The following is a 16,584-nucleotide window of genomic DNA, read 5'->3' as shown; positions in this document are numbered from 1 at the left end:
CAGAGCATCGCAATGTCCCTGTGCTGTCACCCAGGGTGCAGCTCCCATGGGGTGCCCTGGCCCCAGCACAGCCTGGGGGGATCCCCATTGCCAGGAGGTGTTTCCCCCCTTTCCAGAGCAGGCAGCAGGAAGGGCAGAGGTGGTTTGGGCACCACAGTGACTCCCATTTTCAGGGATGTCTCCCAGGAATGACATCACTCACCCAAATGCCAACCACAGCAATTTATTTTTTCCCCCCCCACAAACTGTAATTTTATAGTTAGGAGTATTTCACCTAGACATGGAGCAGAGCACAGGGATGCACAGAAGCTGCCTGGGTCTTTTTTTTTTTTTTTTCCCCTAACCATAGACCCTTTTTACACCATTTCTTGATGGTTTACAGCACCAAAACCCTGTCTAAGCACATCCCCAGAGGAGCAGGTCCTCCCGTGGCCAGTGAACTCTCTTGCTTTGGAGCATTTTTAATTCCTCTCCAAGACTTGCCAGGTTCAGCCTGTGCAACTCAAGAACTTCAGGCCAAGTTTAACTCAAACCCCACCAATTTTTAACCAGTATCCATTAATAACTCAAAAGATCAAAGCCTGTTTCCTCCCCATCCCAAGTGTCGAGGTCAGTTACTGGCTTATGCTTTTTTTTAGGGCTGCAAGAGACCCAGTGGGGTTATTGCAGGCACTGCACGATGCAATAACCCCAGGTTGCTCAAGCCTGCCCACGGAACGGTCCCAGCTCTCTGTAAAATTCCTGGCAGCACAAGACAACCAGCAATTTATGCAAAAGCGTTCCGTGTTTTCTCTCTGAGCCAGCAGTGTGGGCTTGAAACATTTCGGGCTCTCCAGGGAGGCTTTCAAAGCAATTCCCAAAGGAGCTCAGGGGCATCCTGCAGGATTCCTTTGTGATTCTTAAAGGACTGAACGAGCTGCAAAATCCTCCGCACCGGGAAACCCTTTCCCAGGAAAAGGGCTGCCGGGACCTCTGGGCTCAGGCACTGGGCTCCGAGTTGTTCTTCCCTCCTTTCCTCTTCTTCTGTGGTTTGTCACCCTCCACCTGCGCTGTCACCTTTGCCTTGGGCACTTTGTATTTGCTCTTCTGGCTGTAGAGGAGGTTTTTCTGGAAGAGGCGTGGGATGTTGCCCTGGAACAGCAGGAGGGCAGCGAGCATCCCTGCAATGAGAGCACAGATCCCTTCCGAGTGCTATGTGGAGAATCTCCAGCCTCCCCACAGCTCAGCAGCGGTTTTGGGTCCTTGTCACAACCTTCACCATGACCAAAAGGCAGCTCAGCACCACTGCAGTCCCCACTGAGAGCTGAGGGACCCTCGCTGTTCTGCTTTAAGGAGAATTTACCACTCTTATGTCCTTAACATAACAAACAATGCTTGTTTTGACCCATAAACCATTCCAGTTTTCTGGCAGAGAATCATTAAAGTTGGAAAAGTCCTCTGAGCCCATCAAGCCCAACCATTCCCTCATCGTTGGTCGTGACCCCAGTGCCACATCCAGGTTTTTAAATCCCTGCAGGGACAGTGTCTCCACCACTGCCTTCAGCAGGGTGCCAGTGCCTGACCACCCTTCAGGGAAGAACTTTTCTCAATACCCAACCTAAACTTCCCCTGGGGCAACTTGAGGCTGTTCCCTCTTGTCCATCTGGGAGCAGAGCCCGACACCCCCCTGCTTCACTCTCAGCACACATCCAGGTCCCCATGACCACACTGGAGCTGGGGACAACCCCAAAGCACAGCTCAGCCTGCCATTGCCCTAAAACACCTTTGCTAAACCTCCGACTTTGGCTTCAGGGAGATTTCTGCCCTCGTACCACGCAGAAGTTGGATTTTAAAAAACTGGATAGCAGAGATGACCCCAGAGCCAACGAGGCAGGATGAAAAGTGACACTTGCCAGTGGCAACCCCAAATTCAGCTCTTTGCCAGAACAGTCCATGTTACACTGAGCATTTCTGCCTTGTCCCCATGCCAGCTCCTGCCCCTGGGAAGATCTCACCTGCGAGGGGACCCAGCCAGTAGACCTGGATGTAGTCCCAGAAGCTGCTCCCCGAGCAGTGGAAGGTGGTGGCTGTGGCCAGGGCAGGGTTGAAGAAGGCCCCGTGTACGGTCCAGCTGTGTGGGAAGAGAAACGTGGCCAACAGTCCCACTGCATCCTCTGGAACACTGAGAAAGGGCTGAGACCCCTCCTGTCTGCCTTCTCAGACTGGGGAAATCCCACCCTTGTGGCCCTGAGCTTTGTGGGAAGCAGGAAAGCTCAGTGCAGGACTGGGGGATTGCAGTAGGGGAGGTTCCAGGGAAGGGATCCCAGTCTTGAGCTACAGCTCTGAGCCAAAATTCACCTGCAGCCTGTCACTGTCACATTTTCTGAAAAAATCCCCTTGCCCAGGATTCTTCTCCTGGGAAGCTGAGAAGCCTCAGAGAAAAAGGAAAACAATATTATCTCATTTGCTTCTCCTGTGTTTTGCTGCTTTGGAATGTGTTTGGAGATTGTTTACCCACAGGTGATTGTTTCATTGGATTCTGCTGTGAGTTGTTTTCACTCTTTGGTCAATGAGAGCCAAGCTGTGCTGGGACTCTGGAAAGAGTCACGAGTTTTCATTATTATCTTTTAGCATTCTGTAAGTATCCTTTCTATATTCTTTAGTATAGTATTCTTTTATATAATATAGCATCATAAAATAATAAATTAGCCTTCTGAGAACACGGAGTCAGATTCATTCCTGCCTTTGTCTGGGAACCCTGCTAATACAAGAGCAGCCCAGATAGCCCAAACTGCCACCCTCATCCCAAAATGAACACTTCCCCAAATAACAGAAAACAAACACCTTAGTAGTCATTACCTTGTTAACCCCTACCTCTGCAGTCCTGGAAGATGTAAAACAGGGGGCTGTTCCTCCCCCCAAATGAGGTATTTTTCCAAATGACTGAGGAGAAGAAAGGCCAGTGCTGCTCACCTGTGTAGGTCAGGAAGGTGACAGTGGCTGCCAGCGCAGGGACCCGGTACAGGGGGTGACTCTGTCGCACCCTGAGGAGGATGAGGTGGAACAGGAAGGAGCAGGAGCCCTCCACGAAGGCAGCATGGGGCAGGGAGGCATGGATGGAGGAGCTGCACTCGGGAGCGATCAGGTTCTGGATGAAGTGCAGCTGTGTCAGCTCCCAGGACCAGTAGAGCCGGGTGAGAGCCCAGCCTGTCCCTGCACCCACACCCTGGGCCAGCAGCTTGGCCGCTGTGGCTGCCAGGCTGGACTCCAGGAGCAGGAACTCCTGCAGGGACACCGTTGGGTTGGCAGATGCTCCATCCAAAGAGGCGCCGTGGACAGCAGAGAGGAGGAAGAGGAGGGTCAGGACCATGTCCAGGCCAAAGCCACCACCCCAGGGGCCGATGTCCATCAGCATCCTCAGCTCCAGGCAGCTCATGCACAGCTGGAAGGAGCCAGCAAATTCCCTGACAAGGCAGCCATGTGTCCCAGGGGACAGAAGCCTCTTGGAAAGCCACCTGAGCAGCTGGCACACCCCAAAAGCCAGGAAGAAAAAAGCAATGGAGACATTCAAGCCATCCATAGTGAAGGCTGTGCTGGGGGCAGCCTGGCAAGGAGCAGAGGAAGCTCCTGCACCTCCTCTTTATAAAGCCAAGCAAAAGCAAACGTGGCACAGCCCGACAGGCCTGGGAAGGGCCACATGTGTTGCCCCCATGGGACAATGCCAGTGGCACAGGGAGCTGCTGGACTCACAGCAGCTGGAGCAGCCACCAAGCTGTTTGTCCCAGGAAATCCTGGTGTTATCTCCACCAGGCACTGAGCCCCCAGCCCTGGCATTCACACCTGAGAGCCCACAGCAGCTCCCCAGAGCTGACAGCTCTTCCAGAAGGAACAAAAAACTTCATTTGCTTTCTGCTTGGCTCCAATGCCTGTGGCTGCCCCTGGATCCCTGGAAGTGTTCCAGGCCAGCTTGGACAGGGCTTGGAGCAACCTGGAATAGTGGAAGGTGTCCCTGCCCATGGAAGGGGTGGAAAGAAATGGGTTTAAGGCCCCTTCCAACCCAAACCATTCTGGGATTCCATGGTAAACAACACATGATGCATCTTCTGGGTCATTTCCCTGATCTGCAGCAGAAGTGTCACCACTCTGAACCCACATTTGCCATCTCTACAGGACAGGCAGTGCTGGCAGGTAACCCAGCTCCTCTCACTGCCCTTCACACACACAGAGCCACAGCTTTGATTTGGGCCATTTTATTTCCCTTTGTGTCATTTATAAAAGAAATTACCAGGAAACCCAGGTTTGAAGCACACTTGGGCAGGGATGAGGCTCTTCATACAGTTCAAGGTGGCTCCAGCAGAGCAGCCCAAGCCAGGAAAAGCAGGAGCAGATGCCTCAAATGCATTGGAGCCTCTCCCTCAACACCCTTTGGCAGCAGAGAAGAAACAGGACATTGTGGGGATGCTTGTGAAGGGCACAGCTCAGCACCTCCCCCTGCACCACCCTCCCTCCTCTCACCTTCCCTCCCCACTCCTTTCCACCCGCCAGTGCCCACCCTGCAGGGGTTTTGGGAAGGGTCCATGGGATCACTGCTCACAGCCCTGGCTTTGGGAACCATGGGAGGTCTGGGCAAGGAGAGGGAGAAACTGCCAACCACCCATCATCCAAGCCCTCCTCTCCTCCCACCCAAACCTTCTGGCCAGCCTGCCTCAGAACTTCTCCCATTTTAACCCTTTTTGCCACAATTCACTCTCCAGATGGCAAGACAAGCACCCATCTTTCACCTCAAATGAACAAGTACTTTGCTTGAACAACAGAAGATGAAATATTCTTTAAGAGTCTCATAAATTAGTAATTTTGTCCTGAAGAAAATTGACCTCTGGCAGCAACAAAGTGCTGGTCAAAGCTACTGCAAAACCAACCATAAAATACCCAACATCACAATCCAACTCAATTCTTTCCACCTCCCCTCCCTCCTCCTGTGTTTCTCAGGAGCAGAGAAACCAGTAAATTTTCCTCTTTAGAAACAAAACCTCACAAGGACCCAGCAACACAGCCCAAATCCAGTCCCTGGAAAAGAACCACCAGATCATAGGACACAGACTGGTAAAACTGGGAAAGAAATTCCAATTTTTCCTTCCTCCAGAAATGGATTTTCCCCTTCTTCTCAACCATTGTAAGAGCTGGGCCTTAGGAAATAAACATTCCAAGGTTTAAAAACTATTTCCCACCCATTCTTGCAATTCTGCCCATGGCACAGTTGTGGGACATTTAACCCAGGCTGGAGAGAGGAGCTGGGAGCTGTTGATTCCAAGGATAACTACAGGATTAAACAAAGCCAGGGGCTCATTCCTTCATTTGTGTTAGTGCTGACAGCAGACCCCATGCAGCTTTGCAGGGTTGCTCTTCTAGGAACAAAACCATCTAAAAGTTCCAATATTCCCACCAAAAACCCCTTTTCTGTAGCTGGAACATCAGTGTCCTTCTAAACCAATCATGTTTCCAGGGCTTAAAATGCAAGTATTGAAGTTTAGCCACTGGACAGGAACAAGTTGGCACTTCCAGATTTCAGCAAAATAAACACTCCCCAAAAACACTGAACAGTCACAAGAGCTGAGCAGAACCACCCTGGCTCCCTTGATCTTTTTGCCCTCAAAGAGGCAACAGCTACAGGAAAAAAGAGTTAGAAGGTTATTTAAGGGAAGTTTCACTGGGCAGAGGGTGGATTAGAGCTTTCCAGGAGCAGCCACATGTTCCCAGCTGCTGAGACAAGGCAGCAGGAACCTGGGGCAGGTTTCCCTTCATGGTCAGGCAGGAAAATGGCTCCAGGGGATCCAAGAGTTAATTGTGCTTTGGGAAAGAACCCAAATCCTTAGAATGAGCATTCACTGAAGGGAAAAAATAACAAAGATGGGTCATCCTTGGCTCTAGAAACCTAAAGGAATCCAGAAGACATCAGTCCTGAGGAAGGTCAGCCCTGCACATGGTGTGGACACATCTCCCCTGAAGACCATTCCAAGGAGCTGCCCTGAGTCCCCCCTCAGTGTCCTCAGCATTGATCCACAGCGGGACCAAGCTGGAGTCACTGTCCAGAGCCCTCCAGGGAACACCAGGATGTGGAGCCTGTGCACTGAGACACATCCATGCCTTGACACAGCCTGTCTGCCCTTCCCTCCTCTGCACTGACTCAACACAGCTCCAAAGCAGAAGTCTGGGGGCCCCCAAGGACAACGAGCAACTCCTAACTTCCCACTGGGAAAATCCCATCAGAAAACCCCAACCACTGGTCCCTAGGGGCTGTTTTAACAGTCAGGTCAACGGGGATTTGAAATCTTGATGGATTTGATGATCCTAAAGGTCTTTTCCAACCTCTCTGATTCTGTGATTTGAGGTGATGATGTGCTGGAGGACATTCCCACTGCAGACACCAGCTGGGAAAAGCAAGACAAGCAGTGTTGGTGCTGCCCTGCTCCCTCCAACAGGCTGCAGGTGAAGAAGTCACAGAAAGTCATTGTTCTCATTTGGTGGTATTTCCCTCCCTCAAGGAAAAGAAATCTGTCCTTATGCTGGATTCAAAGCAGGGAAAACAGCTCTTAGAGAACCTGCTTCCTCCACACATCTGGAGAGCAACAGCCAGAGTTTGGCTGAGCTCAGCAAACTTTCATGCCGCTTTCTCACATGACTGAGGACAGCTGTTTTTATTAAAAATAATCTTGAGAGCAAAATGCAAGTTATATTTAAAAAGGGGAAAAAATGCAGCTGTGCAAATCCCTGGGAGCAGGGATCTATGGACAGCACAGTGCTCCAGCACAGGAGCCACTGGAACTGCACTGAAATCCAACAATGCTCTTCAGGCACCACCATGAAAATGCTGGTCCTCACTTTTCACCCACCCTGGTTTTAACCAGTGTGCTCCTGGTGCTGTCCAAACAGTTGTGCTCAGCTCTGCAGTGACTCACTGCAGCTGAACAGCAGCCCAGAAAGGGAGAAATTGCTGCCCCCAAATTTACTGCCTTCAAGAACTGTGTTTCAAATACCCAATCTCGAATAAGCTGATCTCAAGAAATGGGGCTGCTCTTGGGTTTAGTCTCAGACAGGCCCAAGTGTCAGGCTCAATGTAAGGGATGAGCAAGTTCACACAATACTTAGGAGAATTTACCAAGGACTTGCAACTTTCAGCCATGCAAGCCAAAATCAGCCAAAGCCCTGCTCTCCTTCAAGTACCAAAATCCCAACAGTCCTGAGGTTCCACTAAGCACCTTCTCCTCCTGTCCACTTTTCCCCCAGAAACTAAATGCCAAATCACTTAAATGCAGTGTTAAAGAACACCAGTTTAAATGCACAAAGAGTGGCTCATATAGGAAGACAAAGATACTACAACAAACCGGTAACCCTGAAGAGACAGGCTCTGAGCAAACCAACATTCTCATGTATGGGCGAGGCAGCTGCTGGAGATGAGTGGTTTCTTCATTTCCCTTTGTCAGTGGAGCAGCAAAGCTTGTACAACATGCAAGAAAGGGGAAGAGCCCATTTCCCAGCAGCACACAGGGAACACAGGACATGCCAAGTCCTCACCATTCACAGCCGAGGCAGGAACTTCATCCGGAGCCAACTGACCCGGACTCAATCCCAAAGCAAATCCCTCCTTGTCCTTGGCTGGACTGGCAGGCCAACATCCCACAGCCTTTTTGCAGGTCCAGTGGAAAACAAAAGTGGCTCTCTGCAGCCTTGGAGGCCAAGAGGCACCATGGATCTCATCCCAAATCCTCGAAGAGCTGTCGGCACCCGGTGCCCTCACTCCCATGGTCCAACACCGATCAGCGCCGACGGAGCAAACCCTGGAGCCAAATCTTCCCAGCAGCCAGCAGGACAGCTCAATTCCCATGGATCCTGTGCCATAATAAGCAGGATAGTGGATGGTGCCCATGGTGCAACAAAGCAGAGCTCTTGGGAGCAGCTCCTGAACCACCACCATATCTCCAGAGGTCACCGGGCCCATCGGTCCCACCCCAGCACTGGCCAAGGAGGGGGAAGGTGCAGCTGGGATGGGCCAGGCTGGTGTTTGCTCTGCTCCCTTCACATGGAGGGCGAGGGATCTCTTCCACACTGGGTGAAAAGGGTGTTTTGGAGCTGCTCTCCTCCCATCAGCCATCCAGGAAAGCTTGTGGGGATCCCAAGGCTGGTACTGACATTGATGAGTAATAAAACTTTAAACAAACAGGCTGGTATAGCCTAAAATTATATCCACCATCATTAAAGCATTCATAAGAAGCTTAATTACAAATACATTCTGTTAATCTCAGTAAAACACTGACACATTAACCCTTTCAGATACTCTTGCTATCAAAGGTATAAACTCATGACAGGGAAAAGGGGGGAAAAAAAACCCAAAGGTTTTTTAAAAGTTTATTTCTAGCCCTGAAAGAACAGTTATTAAACAAAGTCAACAAATACAGTAGTTAATATTGCAGTAACAATTAAATAACATAATGGGATTAAATTACACAAAAGGCAACATTAACATCTGAAGACAGTTAAAAAAATAAAAAGAAAGCTTGCACCTACTTCCATTCCCATCAACAGCATAAGGAACAGAGGGAAAAACAGACCAGAGAGATTTATTGACTCAATTCCAGCTGGAGAGACCCTTAATCACATTTTTGCTCTCTCCCCAGCCCCTCTGACAACAGGACCCATCTGCTGTAGCCAAAACTTTGCACCTCCCTGCACAGAGAGCCAGGGGGGAAGGCTCCAATTAATCTCATTAACACCTAAGGCAGGGCAAAGTGCTCATTCCCATGGTTATTTTTAATAAGAACTCTGGTTTGTTCTATGATAACATCCCAGGAATCTCACACTCCCTGCACACTTGTACCTCAGCCACAAGCTGCCCAGCTGACACTTCACAGGGATCATGTGCACATCTGATCCCCACTCAGATCTTGGGTGGGCACCCAAGAGATGCACAGGAATCCCCACATTTGGATGCAGCTCATCCCTTCCCATCATTTCCTCCAGCTCTGGCTGGTCCCCACCTGCCACAGCAGAGCTGTCAGCCCTGCGCCCACCCCAGGACTCTGCTCTGCTCCCAGCAGGGAAAACCCATACCTTGGAGCTTCTCACCTTGCAGACACCCTCAGAAAAGTGATGCCTGACCCTCCAGACACAAAAGCACAACACAAAAACCTTCTTCTCCTGGCTCTCCTCTCCTGCCAGCCCCACCTCTGATCCCCATGGAAACCTCACCACAGAACAGCTGCTGCGTGGGGCCAGGGAGATGCTGGCACTTCCCAGCCTTGGAGCTGAACATCATCCCAGGTCACACACACACAGTTTGGGAACTTGGGACTGGGCCAAGTTTTGTGCATTAGGATGGCTGAATCTTCAGAAATCGTCTCCAAAGCAGGCTAAATTGGACAAATTTTGCAACATATGTTTTAAACCGTTCTCATTCACCAGTCAAAGTGAACTAATAAGTTAAAAATTACTTATGATTTCTTGTTTTCTATTTAAAAAAGCTAAATTTATCTAGATTGTGCCATTAAAAAAAAAAAAGATGAAAGAAAGAAAAGCTCCCATTTTAACTCTGGCACAAGGAGTTTCACCAAGTCCATTGCCAGCAATGGACAAAGAGGGAACCACTGGTACAACAGGTTTTTTCCTCAGCCAAGCCTCCTCACTGCTCCATTTGACCAGGGAGCCAGGACACACTCAAAACAGGGTGATTACAGTGCCCATGGCTCATAATAAACTTTTTTCCAGGCAAATGCACTTGGATTACCTTACCTGGCATGAGACACTTCCTTGAATTTAAAATTTGAAGCCATAACTGTTCTCACACTTACAGCAAGAGAGATATATCCCTGTGAGGAACAGTTAAGATAATTAACGCAACACAGATATTAACTGCCACACAGGAGCAGAACACAAGCTGAACCTGCCCAACAAGGCACAGCCTGCTGGCCCCACAGGAGCTGTGAGACCCCAGCCCTGCTCCTTTCCACCATCCCCCCCCCCCAAACTGCCTCTGCCATCCTGCCCAGCCACTCTCACCTGGAAGTTTGTTTTGTCATACCTTGGCTACCAGTCCCCAAAATGTCATTCTCTCTAGAGAGATACTGAAATTCTCCGAAAATTATTTCTATCCCCCATAGCCAGCAATGTTTGGAAAAGTGTGCAAAAATTTTTATTCAGGGTCCTCTGTCCATACCCAACCGTAGCTCTGTCTGTCCCAGGCCCTGCCCCACTGGGAATGCAATACAATCCCACTAAAGTCACGGTTATTCTTTCACAGACTCATTTGGCACATTGGTACTACTTGGCTCTTCCTTAAACACTTGGGGAGGTTGAAATGCATAGACTGTAGCATTAGAAGGGGCACAGGCTCTGCTAAACTCAACCCTGGCAACACCCCAAGAACTCAACCGCTCAGGCTGTCGCTGTCCTTCAGAAGGAAGCCCTTATTGTTGTGTTGAAGGGTTGGCTGCAGCCATCCTGGCTAGCACAGAATCCGCAGTGACAAGATCAGAGTGACACCAGCCAGTCCAACAGGCCCCACGGTGGTCTGACAGCACTGCTTCCCCTCTGCTTCATCTCACAACTTTGGCATCTCCAGGTGTCATCATCATCTGTTCAGATCATGTTTCCAAAATCCTGTATCGTCAGTGTCCTCAGATCTGGTTATTTGTTCTTCTGGTTGCATTAGTACAAATGGAGCACATACAAAACTGGAAAAAAATAGCTCTAATACTTTAAACTCTGACAACTCCATAGGTTGATGCATTATTTGCTTGGCGGGGGGAGGAGGGGGGAAATTACAACATATACAAAAATGTATTTGATACAAAGAAGGGAAATGTAAAATAAAAAAGTCAAAGGCACCAGCATAACTTCCAAAGCCCAAGTCAGAGCACAGATACAAGTTTGTGAACCACCCACTGCACCAAGCACGTTATCCCTCAAGCTTCTGGCCAGCAAGTCTAACAGGGGAAAAAAGAGCAGACAGGAAGACAGCTGGAATTTTTTCTTGCCCTGACTAGAACTGATCATTTGATCATAAATAAAGTATCTGACCCCAACCTACACATCCATAACCCACATCCAAAGACTTGACCGATCATTAAGGTTCTACAAAGAGGCCACATTTTTGATTTAAAAAAATGTCCACAGAGCACAGGTATGAGAAACAGCTGAATACTTCTCTTCCCCCTCTCTCTCTTGCTCTCTCCTTTTTCATCATAAAAAGTGAAAAGAATCTCCATACATTGTGATTCCTTAAGTAACCGAGTTGTTGATTCTACAGTACAGCGACAGCTAATCCGAAAAAGAAATGAGGGGCAAGATGTACCTTCACATTCGCCACACCTGCTGTGAATCTGGTCACTGGGAGCTTCCCACAGGGATTGCAGGTAGAGGGGAGGAAGAGGAGAGTCAAAGAGATCAGCAGGTAAAATTAGTACTGCCCTCTGAAAGCTTGAATCTGTCATTCAAGTATTGAAAGTACCCAGAGGGTACAACGGGAGCTGTTACAGCGAAGTCGTTAAAACCCCTTAAAGCCCCGGGCACAGCAAGTGGTATTTCTGGGCTGTCTGGGAAACAAAAAAATCAGAATAAAAAAACCCCACAAAGGCCAGTAATTCAGCCCTCAATACCTTCTGGACCCCAGACAGGGATCTCTAGAGTCGCCACAATGTATTTGGGTGTCTTCTGGATGAGAGTTTCTTCCCTTTTGCAGACGTTTCCCACCCCCACAAAAACCCCTTCCCTCCCCCTCCCGAAGTGTAACAATTTCATATATTATAAAGATTTGTAAAATACAAACAAAAAAGGAAGAAGGCTGTGGCAGGATGTTAGCGGTTACTCTTCATTGCTTCTTTGGCTGCCAGGATCAGTGGCGTCAAGCTGGACAGAGGTTTGGCCAGTTTCAAGAAGGGATGCTGCCAGGAAGACAGAAACATGAGGAATCAGTGAAAGACACACTTTTAAAGGTTTTATTTCCAGCAGGATTCATGTTTCCATGGAGCTTGGCAGCAATGAATCTGCATTTTAACTGTTCAATTGTGTCATTTGTTTCTCCTGATGGTTACAAGGACAGCACGATCCCAAGCTGGCTGGGACCACACTGCCTTACCCAACAGAGTTCCTCCTGGAATATCTCACTGGTTTTGGAAAAGGTGAGTATTGAAACCACACTTGCCATGAGCAAAACAAAGATCTAAACAAGGAATAATCAGAGAAAGGCAAGAAGCAGCAGCTAGCTTTACTGGGAAAGCCTCTACACCATCTGCCTCAGAGCTACTCCTTGCTCTCCCCAGGAATGGCATCAGTGGATTCTCTCACACCTTCACACAATGCTGCCTACAAGCAGATCTCATGTAACAAACCAGCCTTTTTCCAGTGCACAGAAAGAATTTAAAAATCAAAACTAAAAGGAGAAATAGTGTCACTGCTCCAGCTGCTTAGCTCGTAGGGCAAAACCCAGCAGGGAGAAAGGAAACTTTTCTTTTCAAGGCTTGAACACTGATGTCAGACCAGCAGATTATTTCATCAGGAATTCTGAGGGGGACATTTGCAAGTGGAAGTACGAAAAGCAAAGCAAATGCTATCAGTGGCCACCCTCTAAAAGGAGTTCCTAAACTGCTGGACACTTTGGCAGTGGCAGAGTGAAATCACAGATTATGATGGAATAACTTTGGAGTATATTATAAATCTTTCCTGCCAACTGCTCTCACTACAGCACCCAGGAGAAAACACAAAAAAAAAAGAAAGGGTGCCAGTCTATAGTGCAGTTCATCACAGGCTGACCTTACTCTGCCTTCCGGACCTCACTGTGAGAAGAAGTGGAGTCTCACCTGTAGCAATTCTTTGGCTGATCCTCTTTTCTCCACATCCATCTCCAAACATCGGTTCAGGAAATCCCGGAATATTGGGGACAGTTTCTCGGGGTTCTGGAGTTCTGGTGTGCCATTAGTTGCTATCAAATATAAAGCCTGTAAAATGAAGAATAAGATGTAGCCAAAACCAAGCTTTAAAAGATCCCAAACTGACCTGCCTTGTGGCAAGCCCTGAGATGAGAGTGCTCTGTAGCTACTTGTCCTCAACTTCAGAGACTACAACTGTAAAAATGCCACACATGTAGGCACTCATGACCTATCCTTGCTAGCAGCAAAATAATGTTCAAGATCTTTAGGCAACAGATACTGACCTTAGCAAAGAAAACATCAGTTTGTGACACAGCAGCACTTTCCATAATATCTTGGGTTTACTTTCCACAGGCTATCACAGAGGCCTGAGGTCAAAGTCCTGCGTTTCATTTACAGGCAGGCAAATCTTCTAAGTACCATCACAGAATCCCAGACTGGTTCAGGTTGAAATGGACCTTAAAGCCCATCTTGTTCCACCCCCTGCCTCGGGCAGGGACACCTCCCACTATCCCAGGTTATTCCAAGCCCTGTCCAACCTGGCCTTGGACACTTCCAGGGATGGGGAGTCAGGGTAAGGCTGATTGCAAATTCAAGACAGATGTCTTCCTTTGGAAGAATTTTCTTGTACTGCTGAAGCTTGTTGGCTTTTTCATTTAATTTTCTTTTTAACACAGATGTAATTAATGAACAATTACTGACAGTGGTGAACACCCAGTTCCAGCAACACCAGGAGCTTCTTACCCTCAGGGGGTTCTCGTTGAGGTATGGGGGCTCTCCTTCCACCATCTCAATAGCCATGATGCCCAGGGACCAGATGTCCACTTTGGGGCCGTAGGCTTTCCGTGTCACCACCTCGGGAGCCATCCAGTACGGAGTCCCCACCATGGTGCTGCGCTTGCTCTGCTCAGGGGTGATCTGGGCACAGAACCCAAAGTCAGCTGCAGGACAACAGAAGTTTAACAGGTTAAACTGGTGCACCCCAAGAAGTGGTTTTTCTAGAAGACTTTTCTATTGCTACACATACATTTCATTGAGAGGGGTTTGGGGGCAGTTTCTTCTTTCCTCCCCCACTACATTCTCCGTATTTAAAAAGCCAACGTGCAATGAAAATACAAAACCTGAAAGTGCTTAAGCAGGGCAGAATTCCGTGGAGTGAAGACAAGGCTTTTGTCCTCTGGAAACAAGAATTACCCTGCAGAAGAATGGTGTTTTGCCCAGTCCTTCCTTCAAGAGTTCTACAATGGTAACAAGCCAAAATAAGCAATCGGGCAGAACACAGGCAGAGTGTTCTGCATATGGTGTGTTATATAGCCTGAATTAGAAGAAATCCATCCACAATCCATGGCTTCTGCCCTGCTAAACAGATTGTACTTGTGCAGCTACTGAGGTCAACATTTCACAGCACTTTGGCCATCTATACAGGTACTACAGCTGACAGACACGGAAACAAGGCTCCAGGGAAGTGCAGTGCTACCCCACTCAGCAGCAGGAACCTGGACAAACAAACCTTTCCACAAGGTAACTACCAAAGAGAACAACCACACTCAAGAAAAGGAGAAAAGTCACCTATTCCTATAGCCTTCAGGTGCAGCAGCAATGCATGTCCCATCATGTTACTTTATCCAGCTGCAGCACTCCCACTTCCCAGGCATGTAAAGCATCAATAAGAACACAGTTAAGGCAGGAGACAGATATTACCTTATCATTGACACTAAGTTAGAGAAAGAGAGAGAGAAAGAGAGAGGGAGAGAAGAGAGAAATTTAAATTCCAGGGTGATTTTGGAAGTGTTATGCCAAGCAGTGCTAAGGAAAGAGCCAAGGCATGGAAGTGCCAAGTTGTACCAAGACCATTTAACACAGAACTAACCCACCCTGACAGTCAAAAGGATGCCTTAAAAAAAAAACATACAACAAAACCAAACAAAAACCAACCCTATAGGAGTCACCAAGTTCCTCCTGCACTTTTTGGCTTATCAAGGTGTCACAGTCACCTCCCAGCATGGCCCATTTATGTGACCAGCCCAGGCAAGCAGCAGCATTGTGTTCTCCTGACCTTCCAGCCAGGCCTCCAGCACCAGCCACCAGCACAGAGGAAGAAGACAGGCAGGAGCACAGTTTCACCCACCAGCAGCATGTGTAGCTGCAGTGGTGACACCTGTCCTGTGACCACACTCCTTCAGAGAAAAGTTCAAAAAGAAGGTGCAGCTTCTCCCACCCTAAACTTCTGCTAAAGCACTATAACCACACAGCCCCAGAACAGCTTGCTCAGCACTGATTACACCACCTCCCCTTCACACAGGGAATTTTTGCAGCTGACTCCTGTCTTCTCCTGTGTCTCCTTCCTCCTCATCCTCCTCCAACCTCCTGGCATGATGATTTTGACTCAGATATTAACTCTGTCCTTTGGCCACTTTGCTTTGACACCTCTTTTGCAATTTTGATCCTTCTCTGGCTAACTCTTCTCAGCCACATCCTCTGCTGTAACTGTTCACTTCTCTTCAGCCTCTGAATCCACAGCTTGTGCACAGACACATCACATCCTTAAAATAAAATTCCCTATGCAAGCAAGCAGTGCATCCAACAATGCTGGCATGCAAATAAGATTGCTGGTAATCTTTCTTCACACTCCATCTCATAAATAAAATGAGACTGCAAACCATCTAGAATAGGAATATTGCTAAGACACATTTTCATGGCACTTCAGATTCCTACTGAAAAAACATTTTTGCTCCACACCTTTTTGCCTTAACTCTTTGATTTTTATATGCTTGGTACATTCCTACATACAAGAAGGGCAGATAATGCACCTGTTTCTCAACAGTCCTGACAGATACCAGTACTTTCACATCATTTTTATATACACACACCAGAAAAGGATTTATTGTCCAAGCCCATGCATGCATAACCATTACCTGAAAAGCAAGTGGTTTGTTTTGTCATGATTATATTAATAAAAGTGCTACACTTCCAGTCCAAGAAAAGGTACACAGTTAGACTAGATTGCAATAAATGACCAATATTGCCCAAGTTTCTTGTTAGTGGCCTTTTCATGAATGGGGCAAAGCATTAATATCAACTCCTGACATCCTAACAAAGCCACTGCAGTTTGCTGCAACTTTGCTCTTGCAATCATTCCCATTTTGTTTCACTGTCTGTGCCAGTTACTTCCTATTTACCAACGAATTCATGGGGCCACAGGTTTGCTTCATCATCCTTCTGGGCTAACACATTCACAGCCCCTGTCTGAGGTCCCTCAGAGTATCAACACCTGCTGTCTGATACATATTTTATAACAGAATTGGTTTCTATTACTCATAATCAATAAAAACCACCTTAAATTTCCCTGCTAATTCTCCTTCTACCAATTTACACACTCCAAGGCAGAGATTCCTGGAAAAGGGAAAACAGAACATGAAACAATTGTCTGCTACTCACTTAATTTAACTGATCCATCCATTCCTAACAGCACATTGTCACTCTTGATGTCCCTGTGGATCACCTGGTTGGCATGGAGGAACTCAAGCGCTTGCAAGCACTGGATAGGAGAGAAAAAAACACCACTGAACATCCAGGAACAAAACTGCTGCGCTTGAGCACAAATTCAAAGCCAAGTTCACACCCTCAGCCAGCTCTGAGTGCAAGAATAGAAAGGTATTATTGAAAATAACCAGCAGAGGAAGCTCTT

The 16,584-nt window shown here is 47.9% G+C and overlaps 2 protein-coding genes across 2 annotated transcripts in view; both read right to left on the bottom strand.

Moving 5' to 3' along the window:
• Positions 1 to 241: 241 nt before the first annotated feature.
• LOC136560916 (aquaporin-12-like) lies at positions 242 to 3,805 on the bottom strand. Its single transcript, XM_066557059.1, is given in 4 exon segments — positions 242 to 1,160; positions 1,995 to 2,096; positions 2,099 to 2,110; positions 2,953 to 3,805. Coding segments are annotated over 4 exon segments (903 nt in total). The 5' UTR covers positions 3,560 to 3,805; the 3' UTR covers positions 242 to 978.
• A 4,563-nt stretch (positions 3,806 to 8,368) lies between these two features.
• The window catches only part of PAK2 (p21 (RAC1) activated kinase 2), a 43,050-nt gene continuing 34,834 nt past the window's right edge, over positions 8,369 to 16,584 (bottom strand). The window contains exons 12-15 of the mRNA XM_066556455.1: positions 16,335 to 16,434; positions 13,641 to 13,837; positions 12,828 to 12,965; positions 8,369 to 11,912 (exon numbers count right to left, since the gene is read on the bottom strand). Of these exons, the coding sequence (XP_066412552.1) occupies positions 11,826 to 11,912; positions 12,828 to 12,965; positions 13,641 to 13,837; positions 16,335 to 16,434 (522 nt within the window). The 3' untranslated portion in view covers positions 8,369 to 11,825. The remainder of the gene's footprint in view (positions 11,913 to 12,827; positions 12,966 to 13,640; positions 13,838 to 16,334; positions 16,435 to 16,584) is intronic.

This window comes from Molothrus aeneus, chromosome 10 (genome assembly GCF_037042795.1).
Source record: "Molothrus aeneus isolate 106 chromosome 10, BPBGC_Maene_1.0, whole genome shotgun sequence".
Lineage (NCBI taxonomy): Eukaryota > Metazoa > Chordata > Aves > Passeriformes > Icteridae > Molothrus > Molothrus aeneus.
The sequence above is the reverse complement of the archived record's forward strand: the minus strand, read 5'-3'. Positions and strand labels throughout refer to the sequence as shown.